At 33.5% G+C, this 22,583-nt stretch overlaps 2 protein-coding genes across 4 annotated transcripts in view; one reads left to right on the plus strand and one right to left on the minus strand.

The window, feature by feature from the left end:
- The window catches only part of LOC123557184 (uncharacterized protein NMB1333-like), a 30,479-nt gene extending 26,949 nt beyond the window's left edge, over window positions 1-3,530 (minus strand). Inside the window, exon 1 of one of the 2 annotated variants that reach the window (XM_045348488.2) lies at window positions 3,504-3,530. The gene's annotated coding sequence lies outside the window, so the exon portion shown is untranslated. Of the gene's footprint in view, window positions 1-126; window positions 252-3,503 lie in introns of those variants that run through there. The other variant, XM_045348487.2, reaches the window with a different exon arrangement.
- On the plus strand, window positions 238-22,195 carry LOC123557186 (integrin-linked protein kinase-like). Of its 2 annotated transcripts, XM_045348489.2 has the most exons (10): window positions 238-599; window positions 7,202-7,367; window positions 8,113-8,305; window positions 8,724-9,000; window positions 9,619-9,740; window positions 10,915-11,036; window positions 11,702-11,773; window positions 15,682-15,781; window positions 16,493-16,623; window positions 18,258-22,195. In XM_045348489.2, exons 1-10 carry the CDS (start codon window positions 511-513, stop codon window positions 18,408-18,410), a joined length of 1,425 nt encoding a protein of 474 aa, XP_045204424.1. In that variant the 5' UTR covers window positions 238-510; the 3' UTR covers window positions 18,411-22,195. The 2 variants fall into 2 exon arrangements, with proteins under 2 accessions (XP_045204424.1, XP_045204425.1); XM_045348490.2 differs by lacking the exon at window positions 11,702-11,773 and having other exon boundaries at window positions 240-599.
- Window positions 22,196-22,583: the final 388 nt, after the last annotated feature.

The raw sequence follows: 22,583 nt of genomic DNA on the forward strand, positions 1-22,583 counted from the left end.
AGGACTAAATATATCAGCAGAAACATCAAGTAACACCGGTTTCACATTATTTTGTCAAAATCATTTCGACGCATACATCATAACAAGAGAATATCGTGGATAACTTTCAGTTATTTCATTACTTACATGTAACTCCGGGAGATGCTTTATGTTTCGCCAACAGCTTGACAAGACTTTTGAAAGAAACACTAAGTAACAACGTAAGGCATGGGCGCAGCCATTTTTTACAAGGCTTGCTGGGAAGGAAACTCTTCAATGGGACACTCATCAATTTTATCTATCTGAGGAAACTTTACAAGTTTTCGACATATTCTAAACACCCATAGAAGGGAAAGACTATTTAATAAATTAGTAAATTATGTGAAATGTGTTACTGAGTAAGCATTTTCGCCGTAAAACTATGGAATAAACTCCCAGATGCAGTAAACCTAACTGAACTTTTACTTGGGGCCCAAGGCAGGGAATGTTTTTGTTTTGACAGTTAAGTCAATTTATACTGTGATATTAGAAATGGATGATATATTTACAAAAGTGCGAGAAGGAAATGCCTTCCATGTTAGAGTATGGCTGGACAATACTGAAAATGACCTAAATCAGGGGTGAGTATGGTGTCAATAAGACTCGATTAGTCCAAATCGTCGTCAAAATAATTCGACGTTCAGATTGTTTTATATTTGTGACACCGCAATTTAAACGTCAAAACTTTGAAGGACCAAAATAATGGAGGATAAATCACAGTACACAGTCATGTAAAGTTGCTTGGTATTGCTTACGCATATTGGCGTGTAGACACAGTAATTGTTAATCATGTACAGTACGTACATACATAGGTTTAAATCACCAGAAAATTCGTAATTTTGGATATTATTTGATAATTTTTACATAAATCAATGAGGAATTGAATCCCCTTTCGATACATGTAAGTTTTATTTGAATTTATGGCCAGTTCGTGACATAATCGACATTTAAACCTATACCAAGCATGTAAAGCGTCGGCAGCGATGAAAATTTCATCGGAAATTGCTTCCACTATTTTGGTCTTTCAAGTGTTTGACGCGAGTGGGGATATTGTCTATATGAAAAAATTATCTCAATATTTCCTAGGATCTCGTCAAATTTGTTGGACTAGTCCAAATCGTAGAACGTTCAGGGACATTGTGAGAACTTTTGACTGTTGCTGTCAACTTTTGACTGTTCACATTCCATTCTATAGGAGAGATCGTGTTTGTATACAAATCCGGTGTATTTTCTATTTTTAGAACTGATAAGACAGTGATCGGGTGGGCAGAAGCCGATCGTCCATGTTTTTTTTGTAAACAGTGATGTTTTTCTAACGGTCTAAACTTTTTTAAAACACAAATTACATAAATAATTTTTTGATCAATGGAAAGGTTATAAAACAAGCAATTTATTGATTATTTTTAATTGTTATTTCGAAATAAAATGGATTAATTATGAACGCTTAACTTACACTGTTTTTCTAAAGGTTGTGAAAATCACTACGCCGCTTTTAAAATTATATGTCATTTAAAACGGTTATTATTTGAAAAAAGATATTTGGATACAAAAATATGAAGATCGTTAGTATTTCAAATCTTTTTGAATTTTGAAAATCCATAAATGAGCAAAAAAGTTATTAAAAATTAAAAATTCTGATTCAATACACAAACGGTGTTAAAAACATTTGTTTTGCCAACCACCAGATAAACAGATGTTAACGCGTGACGTCACGGCGATCTCTCCTATGGATGGCAGTTATAAAATATCAGATGGTAAAGCCATATGGAAAAGCTGAACTGGTAAAGCTGTTTGTCATTGACTGAAAGAGTATTCATGACAGTTCCTTAGTACCAAACAAGTGTTGGGCTTACATAGCATACAGTATGGATAAAGATCTCTTTTAGGAAATAAATTTATGGTTTTTACCTACTTCCCGATTGGGAAAGGTTAATATAGTTTCTTATTGTCACTGAGTAAAATAAGTTAATAACACTTTTTTGGCTTTTATTATTCAATTTCAGAAGTGCTGGTGCATAAGAATATAAGTTGTCAGTACAAGGTATCATTAAATAAAATGCGTCATTTTAAACCTCAAAGATTTATCTACTACTCATTTTTTTTAATTGCATAAAACAATATTTAAAACAAAAAAAATCTCACATCCTAGGTCATTACAGGTCTATTTTTGTTGAATTTGCATGTCTTGCAGTCATAGACTAGAGTTCCAAAACTTAAAATGCAGTTCCATGTTAATATTAATGTATCTGGGTTTTCTGATTTCATGGGGAAGTTCGAGCCTCACTCGGGGCATTGAATTCTTCATGTGAGGAAGCCATCCAGCTGGCTTACGGAAGGTCGGTGGTTCTACCCGGGTGCCCGCTCGTGATGAAATAATGCACGGAGGGGCACCTGGGGTCTTCCTCCACCATTAAAGCTGGAAAGTCGCCATATGACCTATCATGTGTCGGTGCGACGTTAAATCCAACAAAAAAAAAAAATTCATGGGGAAGTTAATATTCCTGTATGGGAGGCTTTGACTTTCACAAATATAAAAGTTGAATTAAAATCTTATTAGGACATTGAAATGTATTTGAGGTACATTGTACTGGGAAGTTATTTTTATTGGGGGCTGTTGGTAACCCCTCACATCTCTACTTCTGGACATGAGAGACTGTGCACCCTTCTTTTGTGCAAAGGGGGCATAAAATACAAAATTACCATATGTACTTAAATTACCGGTAGCCTAATGGGAGCCTGTCTTCCCTTGTAACAAAAAAAAATATTAAGGTTCCTTTTAACCCATTTGAAACCTCAAGGTATTGTTTTAGAGTCAGTATTGTTGTCTGTGTAGAAAAAAAAAACATTACTCATGTAATAAGTGTGTTATTGCTTTATCTTAGATAGGAGATTTACAATGTGCTATCTGATCTGGCTCATTGATGCAATTTACAGGTAGTTAGTTTTTATTAAGATCACTGACTGTTTATTCTAGGGGAATTAATCAGTGTAATTGTTCACATCTCTCAGATTAGCAGGACTGGTAAACAAAGTGTAGCAGATCTATGCCCACATAGCAATTTGTAATTGTAATACTGAGTTTTCAGGGAGTTTTGAGAAATCTTTCAGAGCAGAATTGGAAAGATTTGCAGTAGCTTTCTTGGTTAATGAGGGTGACATAGGTTAACCAGTTTAATGATTATCCCAGATTATGGACAACCTGGTGGCAGGCAGTGACCAGTGTTTAGAATGGTCACAATGGCTCCATGACTACAGAAAGATCTTCAGTCAACTACAAAACTTCAAAGGGAGATAGAAGTGGTCACCTTAAGCATAATTCCAATTGAAAGCACTATGATACATATTTTCTGGATCCTAATAATATTGAAGCTACAATTATAATTAGGGTTTTTAAATCATTTAAATAAGATATAACTTCCCTAAGTTATTAACTCATACAAAAAAAAGATGAAAGAAAAACAGAGACCTTACTATAACTAACTTACGAGCAAAGTACTTAATTCCAGTTCAGTGACTCATCACTCACAAATGAATGAATACCTCACTATCCCAGGAAACTGACAGTGGTTACAGTAAATATACAAAAACTGGTTACAGTAAATATACAAAAACTGTTATTATATTAAGTACTTTTGCAAAGTAGCTCTCACATAAATTATATTTTTACAAAGTAGGTCTCTCATAAATTTGATATAAAAAGTTATATATTAACCAAAAAGGTCAAAAGTGTTTTAAAATATGTTTATGAGAAGGGAGAAAAATAATGAAATAAATTAAAACAAAAAAGTTGAAAAAGCGAAAAAAGAAAGAATAAAAAATTTTGCAACTCAGATTTAACTTTCAAATTTCATTCTGTAACATAAAGTTCTGCAAATACCGTAAATCTCAGAAAACAAAGTGTAGAATACTGCACACATTTGTGTAGGTATTTTAATTGCAAAAATGTTTCTCCAGCAGCTAGTGGGAATACACTTCCTGGCATCTGTTGTTTTTTATCTTTCTCACATAACCTTACCAATCCTCCACTCTCTTACAATCTATAATTAGAATATTCAGGTAGTTGTACGAAATGCATGATTGCCAAACTTTGATGATGAGGGTATTTTGCTCTTTGTGGTGCTTCTGAAGCTATTTTTTCTTCTTTTCAGAAAGATAGATGTAGAAGTTTTTTATCTTTTTAATTTGCAAGAAAAAACTCTTTTGAAATATGCTGTCCTTGCATTCCAGTTTACCATGCTACATGTAGATGTTGAAAAAATAAAATACATGAATAAGGAATATTTTGAATCATATACATCAGGGCTCAGTAATAACTCATACTTAAATTATTAATCTATTCATCTCCAAACATCATTTTACTAACTAACATCATACCTGTCTGTAAGAAACCAATTTATTAGGAATATTATTGCCTTCATTAATAGCAATTTTTATGTATTCACATTTTTTTCTGCACTAAACACGAAAAATACTTTTTACATATAAAATGCACAAATATACCAGCAATGTATGGAATGAAAAACAAAATTATTTTCTTCCTCGCACAAACATTGTTTTGTAGGCCATTTCATTTCTCATTTCTGTTGTTCCAAGTGTATAACTTGTTGCAAATTTACTACTAACATACTTTTTACATTTAGGTATGTTACTCCCCTACTGTTTTATTTGAAAAATTGAAAGGACAGAAATGAGAATTCATGTGTAAGATGATCTCATGTAAATGGGAGTTAAATTATTTTCGAGTCATTTATAACAAAAAATCTGATACTCAAATACAGGTGGGCTTTGTTACATTATTCAACCCTATTAATATTGCATTGAAACCATTGAAAGTATAAAGTTAATTGAAAAAAGGAAGGTTGATACTTGTAAATTACATGTATATATACCGTCTTAATATCTGACCTAGAGGGGTTTAAGCATAGTCCTAGCCCCTCTCTCATTTCAAACTGCCCCTGAGTACTGGAGACAGTAACTGTTGTTTTTACCAGCTTTTAACCTCTAAATACCTTCACCTTGTATTAACACTATCAGGCTTTTATTTCATTCTCACTATTTTTACTTTGAAGTCTTCTTTTAATGCTTTTAAACTACTTTTATTCTTGCACTTGACGCGCACCTGCTAGTTTACCCAGAAGGGGCTTAAGCAGTATGAAAAGATAGCTATTCACAGGCTAAAGGATAAGCGTGTAAAAATATAAAAAAAAAACTATCAATAGTCTGTATGGTCAGAGGTTTTGTTGCTTGGGACAACATTAGAATATATAGGAACTGATTTTTAATTTCTACTTTTACAGTTTGGTACAGAATCCAGGAACACTGGTTAGGTTAACTGCCCGCCGTTACATGACTGAAATACTGTTGAAAAACGGCGTTAAACCCAAAACAAACAAACAAACAAAACTTTTACAGTTTGGTGGCAGGAGAAATTCTGATAAAGATCATCAGCTTTGAGATGAAATATCAAATCTTACTAATATTTGAAAACCTCAAAGTTTTGTTTCGGGCAATTTTAGTTCAAAATCGCAATAAATTTTTAGCTCATCTGATTTTTTGAAAAAAAATGATGAGTTATTGTCATCACTTGAGCGGTTGTCGGCGTCGGCGTCGGCATCTGCGTCGGCGTTGCCTGGTTAAGTTTTATGTTTAGGTCAGCTTTTCTCCTAAACTATCAAAGCTATTGCTTTGAAACTTGGAATACTTGTTCACCATCATAAGCTGACCCTGTATAGCAAGAAACATAACTCCATCTTGCTTTTTGCAAGATTTATGGCCCCTTTTGTACTTAGAAAATATCAGATTTCTTGGTTAAGTTTTATGTTTAGGTCAACTTTTCTCCTAAACTATCAAAGCTATTGCTTTGAAACTTGGAATACTTGTTCACCATCATAAGCAGACCCTGTACATCAAGAAATATAACTCCATCTTGCTTTTTGCAAGATTTATTGCCCCTTTTGGACTTAGAAAATCAGTTTTCTTGGTTAAGTTTTATGTTTAGGTCAGCTTTTATCCTAAACTATCAAAGCTATTGCTTTAAAACTTGCAACACTTGTTCACCATCATAAGTTGACCCTGTATAGCAAGAAACATAACTCCGTCCTGCTTTTTGCAAGATTTATGGCCCCTTTTGGACTTAGAAAATATCAGATTTCTTGGTTAAGTTTTATGTTTAGGTCAACTTTTTCTCTTAAACTATCAAAGCTATTGCTTTGAAACTTGCAACACTTGTTCACCATCATAAGCTGACCCTGTACAGCAAGCAACATAACTCCATCCTGCTTTTTTCAATAATTATTGCCCCTTTTGGACTTAGAAAATCATTTTCTTGGTTGAGTTTCTTGGTTGAGTATTATGTTTAAGTCAACTTTTCTCATAAACTATCAAAGCTATTGCTTTAAAACTTGCAACAGTTTTTCACCATCATAAGTGGACACTGTACATCAAGAAACATAACTCTATCCTGCTTTTTGCAAGAATGATGGCCCTTTTTAGACTTAGAAAATCATGAGTAGGACAATATTTCTATTACACAAAAAAAAAATCAGATGAGCGTCAGCACCCGCAAGGCGGTGCTCTTGTTATAGGTTATTTTGAATAGATGGTTGACATCTACAAATGTGAAAAATTTCAGGAAAATTCATGAATTGATTTAAAAAATGTGAAGTGTAGAAATGGTCTTTATTAATGTTTGAGCTTGTTTGGTTTTCTAAAGCTCAGGTTTCATTCATGCAAATTTGCCAGCTGCAGTGGATCTAATAGATTGTGCCATTTAATATTTGAGCCGCACCATGAGAAAACCAACATAGTGCATTTGCAACCAGCATGAATCCAGACCAGCCTGCGCATCCGCACAGTCTGGTCAGGATCCATGCTGTTCGCTAATGGTTTCTATAACTGCAGTAGGATTTGAAAGCGAACAGCATGGATCCTGACCACACTGCGCGGATCCGCAGGCTGGTCTGGATCCATGCTGGTCGCAAACGCTCTATGTTGGTTTTCTCATGGTGCGGCTCATTCATTTTTGCACGATTTTTTTGGTTAATCGATTTTGACAAGCTAAGTCTGTTCGAAACAGTTTAATTTATATCGAGATGAAGATACTGTTTGATATTGTATTATAGATGCTGTCTGAAGAGCATTTTTTGGACTGTCTCAGTTTTATTTCGAATTTATTTATTTGCAGAGATGATCACAGATTTAGCTTACTTCACTGGGCAGCCAAAGAAGGCTATACCAACATTTGTGATATGCTTATACAGAGAGGGGCGAGAGTTAATGCTACAAACATGGGAGACGACACTGCTTTACATTTAGCATGCAGTCATGGGCAGAGAGATATCGCTCTTATGGTAACAAAAAATCATCTGATTTCTTTATTTACTGAGGTAGAACAAGAACTTTGAACTCATACAATGTTGCAAAATGCCTATCTGTTCGCAAGTGTTTCGCTTTGTATGATACATGGCGGCGACATCGAAATCGATTTGATGTGCAAATAAGGCGAAGTTTTAGCAGACAAAGCGAAGAAGTCGCCTAGATCGCCCCCACGGCTGATCCTTTGTATCATGGAACAGCATTTGGAGGGCAGCATTGGTGTGCTTGTTTTTGATAGCTGCCTCAGTTGTTCATATCGACATTCTTTTAGCAGCTTTACCTGATGCATACTGCTGTCTTGCAACTGGTGGGAAAGAATATTTCTGATTTATTTTATTTGACGGGTCAGTCTCTTGTGGAAAATGATTCCATACAGTGTTTCTGTCACATGCTTTGAGTTGTCTTTGTTCTGAAATCTATAGTCACTGCTGTTTTACTATTTTGAAAGCTACTGACAGTGTCATTATGAACAGATACTATAAATATGCAGTAATAAACAAAATTAATGAGACACACTAAATGTTTTTTTCTCAGATTGTCTGTTGCCCATGAACAACTTTTTCCTCACTTAGGAACTCAACTTAAAACAGTAATAAGTTCACTCTTAAGTTAAATGAATTGTTCACAGCTTCATAAAGTTTAAAGTAGTTTAGAGGAAAAAAGCATGAAAAACAAAGTCTTGTGACTATTGTCATACTGATGCGTGTTTTATATTTCCAGCTTTTCCACAACAAGGCAAACATCAATGCTATCAACGAGCATGGAAACACGCCCCTACACTACGCATGTTTCTGGGGACATGACCAGATTGCAGAGGATCTTGTCAATAATGGAGCCATGGTATCCATGGCAAACAAGTTTGATGAAACACCGTTGGAAAAAGCTAAACCATATCTTGCCAAAATGTTGAAAGGTATGAAGTCTTCTTGGTTTGTTTGGATTACAGACACGATACTTTTTGGAGACAGAAACTTAATTTTTGCGGTCGTTCATGAGCAAACAGATAGTTATTACCAGGCACATCAGGTTAAAGCTTAATGTTAATGACAAGTATATTCATTGCCCTTTGAATGTTTTACTTTGTGCCATTATTTTCAAAGCTACAGTGTGTTTGTACATTATACTATGCTGGTAAAAGTTGTTACCGTATTATGACAAAGGAATATTTTCATGTATAGTTTGTAGCTGTCTTAGATTTCAGTGCTTTATCTTTATTTTCACAGTTCTTGATATGAATTTGTTTTCTTTTGTACATATCTTGAAATAATTGTTTTTGCATATATACAGAGATAACATGTATATACATTAGGAATGTCTTTTTGGTGTTGCAGAAAGAGCTGGATCTTTAGGTCAAGATCTGCAAAAAATACCATTCAAAGATCGCAGTTGGCTCGGGTACAAGACTCGCAGTCGAGATGCGCTACTGTCCAGACATCAGGGTATAGATATTTCACAACTTAACCTAGTCACACACATGGTGACTACACACTCCGGAGAGGTGTGGCGAGGACTGTGGCAGGGAAATGATATTGTAGCAAAAGTCCTTAGTCTCAGAGAATGTACAGTCAGAAACTCAAGAGATTTTCAAGAAGAGTTTCCTAGACTAAGGTAAATAAATCAACTTTAGGTGGTGGACCCATAATGACAGTCTGTAATTTCCTATCAATTACATTTTCTCGGTATGTGATTTCAACATTTTCCTGTTGTCACCAAAACCATTGCATGTATGAGCCACATTATTGTCAAAAGAAAGCCGAAATAAAAGACAAGGATATAAAATCACATGGAAATTACCTAATGCTGTTATGGGTTCATTGACTTAGAATTTGAACTGATGAATTTTCCATAATTTGGCAGGAAAAAGTTTTTTCTACACTTTTTTTTTAAGAATGTTAAACGGCTATCAATTTTTGTATTGAATTGATTTTCACCAAACACAATATGATAGATGATAAAGGGTGAGATATAGAATGTATTTTTGTTAGTTTTAGGTCCTGTGTGAATTGGAAATAGTTATCTGTTTATAAAAAATAACGTGCTAGGTTGAATAATATCGGTAGTATATGGAATATGGTAGCACTACTTCTTGGTCACTATAATCAGGTTGAAGTGATCTCTGTCATATAAGTGTGTTTTATAAAAAATAAACATGGGATGTAATATTAAAATTTCTAATATTCTACACTTTGTGAAGAAAAAAATGCATTTGTATGTTAAATATTTCAGAATCTTCAATCACCAGAATATTTTACCAGTGCTAGCATGTTGCAATCAACCACCAAATCTTGTTGTCATCTCACAGTTTATGCCATATGGTTCACTATTCAATGTTCTACATGGAGAAACTGGTATTACATGCTTTATTTATTAATGACTATTTTTAGCTCGAATATTCGAAGAATAGGGGAGCTGTCCTACTCGCCCCGGCGTCGGTGTGAGCATCACACAAATGTTAAAGTTTGCGTACCACCCCAAATATTTTCAAAGTCCATTGAGATATTGCTTTGATATTTTTGCATACTTGTTTACCATCATGACCCCAGTCTGCAAATAGGAGGAGGCAACTCTATCAAGCATTTTGACTGAATTGTGGCCCCTTTTCGACTTAGAATAAATGTTAAAGTTTGCATACCACCCCGAATATTTTCAAAGTCCATTGAGATATTGCTTTGATATTTTGCATACTTGTTTACCATCATGACCCCAGTCTGTAAAAAGGAGGAGGCAACTCTATCAAGCATTTTGACTGAATTATGGCCCCTTTTCGACTTAGAATATGCTTATTGTAATGTTATAGTTTTACTCATAGCTTATATTATACTATCAAGCACTAAGAATAGTCGAGCGCGCTGTCCAGTGACAGCTCTTGTTTTGTGTTGATATTTGAAACCGTTTAAACAAGAGTCAAAACTTTATTACCTTAATTTGAAAATTGCTGTGGATTAAAACAGTGAACATTTTATTTTTGAGTGAAAAACATGTGCAAAGTCAGAGAGCAGGAATTTTCTCCAGTGTAATGAAAAAATAATTACTCCAAGAGAACTTACAAAATCTTCCCCCAGCACACCTGTATGTTTGACAATTGCCAGGGAGGAAATTTTTCATGAAAGGAAGTCATCCAGCTGCCTTATGGAAGATTTTGGTTTTCCCAAGGTGTCCACATCTAAAGTATTATGCTGAAAGTTGCAGGAGCCTTACTTTACTATTTATATACATTTCATTCACTGCAAATATTTACTGGTAATGTTGATAATTTCACTCGGTAAGAGTTTCAGTGTGGAAATAAACCAAGAAACTTGAATACCTACAGTTAAACTTAGTTCGCTTGAACTCGACTGGACTGAAAAAAAAATGGTTAAAAGTTTTCAAGAGTTTGATACATTATACAGGGATTTTGCCAGGATCTGATGATGTTTGAACAAAGGGTGGTGTTTAAATTATCCGATTAAAGCGAACAAAATTCGACTATATATTGTTTTTACCTTAACAGTTTACAACAGTTTATATTTTGTTCTTGTACAGGTATAGTGGTAGATCAGAACCAAGCATTGAGATTTGCCATTGATATAGCTCGAGGAATGGAGTTTCTACATACACTAGAACCTATCATCCCTAACCTTGTACTCACTAGCAAACACATTATGGTATGTCTACGTTACACTTTCTGATATATCTAATCATGTCAAAAGTAATTCATAAACTTGGAGACAGGAAAGATTATTTTCTGTTGTATTGAAAATAACACTTTGACTGAAAATATAGCAGTGAATAGGTATATGTACATGCAGTGTGATGATATAATAAATTTAATGTACTCCATCCAATTTAGAATTAATTAAAAGCTTAAAAAATATTTTAAAAGGAAAATAAAGTATTAAAATGCAGTTCGATAAATATACACTTATTAATTGGCTTGCCGGTCAATAGTAAAAACTATTGCCCAAAGGACCAAGGGCCAGTAATTTTTGCTATTGACTGGAAAGCCATTCAATAAGTGTTTTATTACATGACATCAGAATTACATTTCAGTTAGCTATGTTTTTACAGTTTTGACTCAAACCCAACAAAATATAATAATGAACTTTAGAACGGTTATATAGCATAAACTATAACCTGGCAATTTATAGAAGGCAGTCTTAAAATAATTGTGACTGCAATATCATTTACATGTATTGTTGTATAATTCTTAATTTTGCTGATAGCTATTGTTGCTGGCTCATGTTAATACCGTACCTGGTAGGTTAAAGAGTAGAAGTTTTGATTTAGAAATTTAAATGTAAAATAAGTTTTCAGATGAATATCCTTCTAGATTGATGAGGACCTGGCCAAAATCAACATCGATGACCCAAAATATCGGTCCCCCGACGGGACAATAGCAGGGGTAAAATGGAATGGAATGATTGAAGCATCCTGTTACCCTTGAATGTTAAACTGTGTTTCCAGTATCATCATCATCATCTTAACCATCTTCATAATATCTGTTGCAGGTTTTAAATATATCCAAGCCTCATTGATACTGATATTAAGTTATTGCAGTTAGTGCCAATTCGACCAAATGTATTGTATCACAGATGCTTTAGAATATTGCTATTAAATTTTGGAAAACTGTTAGATTTTATTGAGAACTGAGAAGTATGGGTTAAAAATCCTTTTATAAAATGTTGCCTTTTGTGCTAGAATACAATGAAAGCATAAAACTTTTTTTAAATTGACCCCTTTTCAGGAAAGTAAGATAAGCAGTCTAAAATCTCACAATTAATAAATTTAACACTTTCAAGAAAATGAAGACTTTTTTGATATTTCTTTTAAGAATTCATTAGTCATTTTTGCTAGCACTGGGTTTGTACACTTGTTTTATATGACTGCAAAATTGTTGAAAAAGACGTTTAATCCGAAACCCTTGTACACCTGTAGGAATCATCATTGAAATTACAATTTTAACAGTTTAACTGTTACAAAGAAAATACACTGAATTTATTGTGATTATAAATAGTAGAAGAAATTTGGCTGTGACTATTTCTTGTAAGAATACTAAACATGGTAGTAGTTACCTACATGTAGGAACAGGATACTGTACAAACCCAGCAGTAATGTTGAGAATGTGTAGAAGTTAGGATATAGTTCTTGTGTGTGAGTGGCTCATGTTTCAGCTTATAGAATCGAGATTGTGTGGAAATAATTGAACCGTTACTAACAATTGTTATGTACATGCTTCCTACATGTTTTTATGATGTGTTTTACCTTTATAAAAAAATTTGGTTTTACTTGAGGTTAAGCACTGGAAAAGTTTTGTTGCAAGGATTTTCAAATTGTCGTAAGTTAACATATCACAACATTTTTCCTGTTCAGATATGTTATACTGTGAAATGATTGATGTTCATTTGGGAGTAATTTTTGTGGATTTAACCATTTTATTCCTTGAAAGGAAATTCTTTCTTCCCATTTATTTATGTTTGAAATCCGTAACTTTATGTCTGCAGAAATAGCATTTGCATTGAAATCATGCTAACAAAATTAAAGGCACTGACCCCTGGATCATACAACAACAAAAAAGGAGAAAATTTTTAGATATCAGAAATATTTGCTGTATTTCTTAAGAAGGCTTTGAAACATTTTACTGACAAATTATACGTTATGGAAACACATAAGAGTTAGTTCTTGTTACTTACTTTTCCATTCAAAATGGAAGTAAACTGCCTTATTCTTAATCTTGATGTGTAGCAACTGTTAAGTATGTATTCCTCTGTGGTATATTGGTCAAAAACACTGGAAACTTTTTATAGCCGTGGCAGCACAGGTTCAATTCCCAACTTGGGCATGTTTATTTTCTTGATTTTGCATTTTTTTAGATAGTTTGGAAACAAAAATTCATGTTCTAATGTTCATAACATTTTAGAGAAAGATCATTTTTAGCCAAAATCTGGACGTTGGTGCCTTTAAATGATTTCACAGTAACATGTAAGCATAAAGAGGTAGAAGGAAAACACTTACATATTGTTTTTTTTTTTTTCAACATAAAGTTTTTCAGACTTAAGTTCTATTGCTTAACCTCAAGTGTGTGCCTGTTACATTTTCTTTTTGTTCATAGGTATCATCATATTATTTTATTTTGATAGTTTTAGGTGTAATTGACCTTACGCCAGTGTTGATTGACAGGTTCCAACTGACCAATCAGATAACAGAACTGATAAGCCTTGTTGTTAGCCGCCATTTTGTCCGTCAAACTTAGTGCCGGACTCGCCAGTCAAAGAATATAAATACCACCGAAAAATTGTCCAAAATGGTAAAAAGGTGACGTTACGACACCTTTACATCAGACACAGGGAAGAGAGTGTAATACTAGAGCGCTTCCCTTTTCCAAATCCACTCTCAGACCTCGAATATTGTCAACGATGTATCAGGCTCTGTGGATGTCCTCAAGAATAGTTGATCATAAAAATCTTATAAGAGTGTTTAAAAGCAAAGCAATTCGACTTAGCACTCATTGTGTTATAACGTTTTAATTATTTCATTTAAATCAGTGTAAAATTCTATGAAAATTAACTTTCTTATTTAACAAAAGTGCCTAGTATTCTTTATTCAATAGTAAAAATATTCCATCAGTTACCAGAGTAACTGGTATGTACTGATAAGACACCAGTATTTGATGTTCTATATTTGAATGGTAACGTGTAAATATTATGCCTTAATGTACCGGAAACATGATTTAAGGTTTACATCAATCTCCCACTGGTGTATGTTAAGTCATACCTGGGTGATAATACAACAAATAATAAATATGATAAAAAACTATGATTAATATAAGATTATTTTTAATGAGTCTAATCAACAATTTTCCAGGCGCTCAAAGTTTTGACTTAGCACTCGGTGTGTGCTTTCGTTCTAAATTTCATTTTAATAGAAAGGGTAAACTTCGTCTAAAATTCCAGAAAAAATAACATATTTCGTATAAAAAAGATATGTTCTTAAACAAAAAATTATACATTCATTCTGTATACTTTATAAAGAAATTTGGTCATCTCAAACATTGTTTTAAGCTGCGATGCGCCGGTATATGTCTTGAAATATGAGTATGGACTATATCATCGCCTTTGACTATATCTTATTTATATATCAATTCATTTACACGTTTTAATTCTAATAAGAGAACTTTCTTTACTTATACTTAAAACACATCATGTCTAAGTATTAGACATTAAATGCTATGTATCTGAATAATGTTGAACAATGATATGAGCATCTTAAATGAGTTCTGGTATTTTGAAATCCGACGTTTCTTAAATAACACAAGTGACAATTTTTACATGTAAATTACCTTATTTAATTTATCTAATTATTTTGAAATAGGATTCAGAATCCACAGTCTGATTTCAACCTTAATTAATAAAAATCAATGTTCTAGTCTGCTTAAAATAGTCATACCCTACATGATTTCCGGGAGATCGAAATTTGACGTTTCTATAATGAAAAAGAAACGGACAATTAAAAAAAAATCCACAAAATCAGCTATAATGGTTTCAGAGATTTCCCTCTTTTGTACATGTTTTCCACTCGGCCCCCTGCCTTGTTTAGTTTTCCTCATACTCGGGTGCAGTTCCCGGCTTTTAACGTTGTTTTTTGTAGAATTTATGTTTCGCTACAGAACATCCTCTTATTAACGTGTTTTGTGTTTTGTCTTTTCACTTTAGAAATACGTGTGAATTGAGGTAGCGTACCCCAAAATCAACTAGAATGTCCGGCAAAATATTTCTGCCGTCGCCATTTGATTCCTTTATTTGTCGGGCCTAGCATGAATTGTTCCCCCCTGAAAACTGGTAGGCGTGGCTACAGGCTATCTGGCGTAAGGTCAATAGAAACTTAGCATTGAGTGTAATTGTGATATATTTCCCAGAAATTCTAACCTTTGTTTAGAAAAAAAGGAGAGAAAAAATTTGCAAGATTATTTTTTTCTGAGACAGCTTAATTTTTCATGTGTCTATGTATAGAAATTAATATAAGGTTGAGAAGAACTGTTTAAGCAGCACAGTTGCTCAGTCAGTAGGGTGCTAGCATGGTATTCTTAGACCCGATCTAGCATTTTTCTCACCCATTTTTCGCAACCAGTAAAGGTAAAAAACACAGATGGTATACGAATAGCAGCATCTATATGCTGTGTTAAAAGAACTGATTTATGATGAGGAATAGGACAAATTTAGATGAAAATTTTTGCCAGTTCTTTTCTTGTTATATGATGCTATATAAAATAACTACTGCTATGATGATTTATCAGTGTGTTATTTGTTTACATAGATTGATGAAGATCTAACGGCCAGAATCAACATGGCTGACTACAAATTTTCTTTCCACGAGAAAGGAAAACTATACTGCCCTGCTTGGATGGCCCCAGAAGGTTTGACATTTTTTTGTTTTTTTGAGGGTAACAAAAAAGACACGTTAACGAAAAGATCTAATTTGGTTTACAGCACACCCAGCTTGGCCAGTAGAGAGGGATTTTTTTTTTTTGGTTCATGATCTTGAGGTCATCTCAAGGTTATCATAACCACAATGATTCCAACAAGAGTCGATCTTAAAATTGGGATGTTGTGTTTGCATATAGAGAGTGATAAGAGTGTCAACTAAAAAATAGTCTACAGACTTCTTTCAAGCAAATTTAGTAAGTACTGGTCTAGAATCCATGAACACTGGTTAGGTTAACTGCCCATTATTACATAACTGAAATAGTGTTATAAAGCAGTGCTAAACCTGAATCATTAAGAAGGTTTAAGGAGAACTATTTGGTTGTTGAGTTTTACAAGGGATTAAGCGGGTATACAATTAAATAGTGCATTGAGCTGACTTTGAAGCTTAACATTTACCTTGCTAAATTTCTAAAAATGGTCTGGTCTATCATTCAGTTTGGACAATACCACTTCTTATTCAGTGGGGTGTTAACAAAAAATAAACTGACTGAATAGCAAACAGTGCAGACCATGATCAGCCTATGCAGGCACGGATGTGCAGGCTGATCTTGGTCTGCACTGGTCGCAAAGACAAAATCACTGGCCGTCAGCAGGCTGAAGCTTAACATGCTATCTGCAGTGCTTGTTCTCCATGTTTCCAGCCTTACAGAAGAAACCAGAAGATTTAAACCTGAGAGCTGCTGACATGTGGAGTTTCGCAATCATGCTGTTTGAGCTAGAAACCAGAGAAGTGCCTTTCGCTGACCTCACACCCATGGAAATAGGGATGAAGGTAATACTATGTGATCAGCTTTTTTTGATGGTAGTAGGTTTTTAGCTCGACTATTCGAAGAATAAGTAGAGCTATCCTACTCACCGTGGTGTCGGCGTCACACCTTGGTTAAGTTTTTCGTACCAGTCCACATTTTGACAAAGTCTTTTGAGATAAAGCTTTGAAACTTTCAACACTTGTTTACCATCATCATGGCCAGTTATAGGTAAGAGCACATAACTCCATCAAGGATTTTGGCTGAATTATGGCCCCTTTTGACTTAGAAGTCATGGTTAAGTTTTTCGTACCAGTTCATATTTTGACAAAGTCTTTTAAGATAAAGCTTTGAAACTTTCAACACTTGTTTACCATCACCATGGCCAGTTATAGGCAAGAGTACGTAACTCCATCAGGGATTTTGGCTGAATTATGGCCCCTTTCGACTTAGAAATCTTGGTTAAGTTTTTCGTACCAGTTCATATTTAGACAAAGTCTTTTGAGATAAAGCTTTGAAACTTTCAACACTTGTTTACCATCACCATGTCCAGTTATACGCAAGAGCACATAACTCCATCAAGGATTTTGGCTGAATTATGGCCCTTTTTGACTTAGAAATCTGGGTTAATATTTCGTACCAGTTCATATTTTGACAAAGTCTTTTGAGATAAAGCTTTGAAACTTTCAGCACCTGTTTACCATCACCATGTTCAGTTATAGGCAAGAGTACATAACTCCATCAAAGATTTTGGCTGAATTATGGCCCCTTTTGACTTAGAAATCTTGGTTAAGTTTTTCGTACCAGTTCATATTTTTTGTAAAGTGTTTGACATATGGCTTTTAAACTTTTATCACTTGTTTAGTATAATAGTTTCAGTCTGTAGGAAAGAGAACATAACTCTGTAAATCTATTTTGGCTGAATTATGGCCCTTTTTGGACTTTGAAATTGGTTCTGTTTTCATACAAGTCCATGTTTTGTCAAAACTATTTGACATATGTCTTTTAAACTTTGAACACTTGTTTATCATTATGATTTCCATCTGTAGGCAAGAGTACATTACTATTTTGGCTGAATTATGGCTCTTTTTGGACTTTGAAATCGGCTCATATATTGCCATTTAGTACAAGACTTATCGAAATCAAAGTAATACAGGAACATTGTTTGTCTGATCTATTTATTTCTTTTGTCTGAATATCAGTGGAAATATTTTGACCCCATTCTTCAATCAATTCTTTGAATAGTCGAGCGCGCTGTCATCAGACAGCTCTTGTTATATAAGTATATAATTAGTGCTTTCTAGTTAGATATAGAATTCTCGGTTTGGATAGTTGGAAGTCACCAAGTTAAGAGCTTGCAGGTACAAGCCTTCCCAGTGCAATTGTTTCATGTCGGATGCGAAATAAAACTAGACTAAATTTAATCAAAACATCTACAACAAATATGGTTATAGTTAATTCTTTCAGCAATTTCAAAACACTAATGGTAAATTTTCAAAATGTAACCCTGAGAACAAACAAACACTAATGGTAAATTTTCAAAATGTAACCCTGAGAACAAACAAATAAACAAAAACAACAAAAAAAAGAACAGAAGCAGTGTTTTTATGTTGTTTAAAAATTTATGGTATTCAGAAGAAATATTATATTCTTTCAACAGGTTGCCTTAGAAGGTCTGCGTATCACTATACCGCCAGGAATCTCATCTCATATATTACGTCTACTCAAAATCTGTATGAACGAGGACCCAGGAAAACGTCCAAGATTTGACATGATCATACCTATACTAGAAAAGATGAAACATGCCAGTTAAACGTTTTCCTTAACAGGGATAAAAAAAGGGACATTAGATGGTAGAGCATTTTAAAAAGATATGATTTCGATTGAAATTTTTCCTGTTGGAGAGAGATGGATTAAAGTACTATGATGTCCAGATATTGATAAGTTATATGAATTTATTGGAAGGTTTGTAAATGTTGATTCAGGAGAAGAAAAAAAATATATCACCATTTTAGTCCTTGAATTGTGTTCATTCAAACTGTAGTATCATATGACTGTCAAAAACTGTATGAATGATTTGCTTTTTCGGATACTGTAGAGTGGATGATATTTCTGATGGTTTTATTTTTTGGTAATTTTCATGAATAGAACAAGTCAGATATTTTGAAACAGTAATGAATATCTCAAAAGGTATAAGCAGCCATGAAGCTTATGAATGTCAGTTTTACACTAGAATTAGTAAAAATGTGAATATGCCTGTTGTCTGTCAAATCTGAAAGTGACATGGAAAATACCCAGTCTGTGGTTGTATAACTGCTGGATAATTCGTGCTTCTAAATTAAAGTCAACTTTTCAAGTACCACCCGAATTTATGTTTCATCGGAAATTTAGCCTCCCGAGAATTGATGTTTCTATAGTTTGCAAATAAAATACTAAGTCTAATGTTATGAAGGTGCTGATTACGAAAATAGTACTTATCTGATGGTAATTATATTCTGTATTTTTGTTTTTTCTCTTCTCACATTACTTGCTTCTTTATATCTTGCTTTGTATCAGTTTTACAATGTAACGAGTGTACAAGTATGCCAGGCACGTTGTACTATTGAAAATGCCTAGAGAATTTTCCTTATACAGGCCTGGGATTTTCAGGACTGGTCCTGATTTCAAGCTTTTGACTGCCAGAATTTCCATAATGTAACGCTATTGAAAATCCAGAATTTCCATATGTAACTCTATTGAAAGTGGAGATTTCAGGCTTGAGGTTGTAGTTTTTCAGGTTTTTGATTTTTGACTGAATCACAGGCCTGCTTATACAGGTATATCTATCCTCTGTGTTTTGTTCTTAGATAAGGCTACTGAAGCAAAGTGGGATATGGTATAGCCTCTGTGTTCTGTACAGAAATATGACTGCTGAAGTGAACTAGGATGTAGTGATAATTTTGCTTTATAATATCTGAGAATTTGAGAAGTACAGTACTAAAGGAAAGTTATTTGGTTAAGCTATGAACAAAGATTGCATACACACAGAGGACTAGAATATATATGTATATACATGTATATTACATTATTTTGATATTTCTACATTTAGATACGAGTTGGGAAATATCGAGACTGAGCGTATTGTGAGACCTAAACCCAATTTTGACCAATGTTAAAGTTTAATAACACTAAAACTGGAAGCCAGTCTAAACTCTGAAGACATATGATTGGTTGTGCACACATGAGCACACATTTGAAATTGATCAATGGCAAACTTGCATTTTAAGACTGAAATACATGCTGAGTTTCATAACCTCATAGCTCACGTTTGTTTTGCAGTAGTTGAACAACCAATTCTTTGTAGATTAAATCATTATTGAAGACTTACCGGTATGCAAAAACTTCAAAGTATTATCTTTCATGTGAAAATTCACATTCTATGAGTGGTTACAGAAAAAAAATGGCCTTATCAAGATTGTACATGTTTTTCACTCTGCCTTTTAAGCAGTGCCTGTAGTTGTATTTTAGACTTTTGTGTCATTGCTATTCTTTCTGTTTAGAACAGATACATTTAGAAGCTCATTGTTACATTTTGTATTGCAAATTCAGGGATTTTCCTGTATTGATTTGATATCACTATCAATGCTTTCCCTGGGGAGTTCCTTTGCGGGTTGGGATTGGGGTGGGGTTGCAGACTCACCCTTTCAGATGTTAGAAGAGTCATGTGCAGATTTCTAAGATAGATTAGCCATTTTAAGCCAGTTAATACTTTCTTAAAGATGGGTATTTTATGGATCAAAATTGGGATATTGTTTAGACTGACTAATTACAAGGATTGAAAACTGAGTTATATACATGATGAATTTAAGGAATAATACATAGAAAAACTGTGTTTTAACATTATTAATACACGGAAAGAGGTTATATGTATGCTGAATAATTTCACGAGGGCATAGCCCGAATGAATTATTCTGGTGATGTATAACCAATTTTGAGTGTATTAATTTAGGTAAAACACGATTTTGCTGTACATTATTTCAGTTCTAATATGCCCTTAATCTAAAACTGTAGATAAAATATAGTAGCGCTCTTTCTTGGTCGTAACAAAAACATTGACATCATCGCACATTAACATCATTTTAGCCTAAGCTTGTTTTAACAGAAATGCATGTTAGAACAGATACTATGTTATTCATTAAAATTGTCTGATTACTTCTCTCTTCAATCTGCTCCAACCTGCCCATACCAGGGAAATGTTTAAGAATGGTACTGTGTCAGATCAGGTTTTATCCATTGTTTATCAACGTTTATATAATTTGTTACGTTTATTTGCATAGTTGCCAAATGTTACCCATTTTGACAATATTATCATTACTTCTCATTTTTACATTGATGTACTTTATTACAGAGAGAGAGAATTTTTTTTTTTTTTGAATGGTTTTCTAGAATGCAGATTAGATAGGTCCAACTACAAGGGCTAGTTTCAGTTTAGTGAGGAATGAAAAGGATTTTAAGAGTATTCATAAGCTGTTATATTCTATTAATCTCTAAAATACAATGTTTTAGCCACAGTTACTGTAGTGCTATTTTATTTATAAAATTATAGATTCTAAGGATTTTTTTTTCACACATTATTGAAAGGAGATAACTCTAATTTTTTGGAAACAGAGTCTTTCAGTAACACCATGAATGAAAAGACTTCTCAGATTTGTGTGGGATTGCACTGAATAATCTTCAAAACCAAAATAGATGAAAGAGGGTCCCTAAAAATGCATGAACGTGCAACTTCTTGTAGTTCTCGTATTTTTGTGGTCATAAGTACATGAAATATGTGCCATATATCTTTAAATACTATGTTTAGTAACACAGATCAGTTTTGCTGTTGATACTTTTATTGAAATTAAATAGAATAGATAATGTCAGCAATCACATTTTTTTTTGCAAGAAGAAGCCATATAATATACTGTGTACTTAGCAAGTATGTAGCGGTATATATTGTTCTATCACAGGTCATGGTGATATCGATTAAGGCTAACACATTTCTATGAATCTTGTTGAACTGGTATATATTTACAATATTTTTCAACCAAGTATAAACTTTTAAGTGCGGTGGCCTTATATATTGATATATGCATGGACGTAAATTGATATATACCCGTATATGTTATCGTCATTTTCTCATGAAAGTCAGTGGTGAAAAAATGTTATAACATTGATATTGTGTGTTTATTGATAGCTTTAATGATTGTTTTACATGATTTTTGGTGCTTTAGTGCTTTAGTTAACAGAATGAGAACTGCAACTTTGATTTATGTAATTACACAACATAGGAGTTTGGTTTGTTAAACTGGTGCAAGGATACTGCTGTATCGTGTCTTCATGTATACATGTATTGATTATTGATGAACTATGACATGGATAAAATTTCCCATGTAAACAGTTGCAAACAAGTACTTTACATTTAAGTTTGAAAGCTTTGTTGTTTTGCTGCTATTTTGCACGGTATCTAAATCATTTTAAACTTTTACTGGTTAAAGTTTAAAACATCAGCCTTTAGATGCATGTTAAGAGAAGTTAATATACATATATTACTATACAGAGTTGTATTGCCTTAAAACTTTAAAACTAAAAAGTGTTTAGAAAAGCTCTTTTTTAATGGGTTTTTTTGTGTTTTGTGAGATAGTGTGAAAAAATAGGTATTACATGAGAATTTTCTGATTTCAGAAATACGTTATCGATAAATCTGTTCTCATGTGAAGTGTTCATTTTCATTCTGATTCATTGCATGTCAAATATTAAAGATCTGTTGTTCTTTTTTCAAAGAATATTTTTAAATTTCAAACATTTAGCATATTATCCGAAATCTGGTTCGTATTTTTTGTCACAATATTACAAAATTTGTCTCATTTCTATCACAAATTCATAGCATCAAGAAAATGCTCAGTGTCACATTTTGCCTTTTTGTTGTTTGAAAATAACCAGAAACAATGTTTGTATGTAATTTTAT

This window comes from Mercenaria mercenaria, chromosome 5 (genome assembly GCF_021730395.1).
Source record: "Mercenaria mercenaria strain notata chromosome 5, MADL_Memer_1, whole genome shotgun sequence".
Lineage (NCBI taxonomy): Eukaryota > Metazoa > Mollusca > Bivalvia > Venerida > Veneridae > Mercenaria > Mercenaria mercenaria.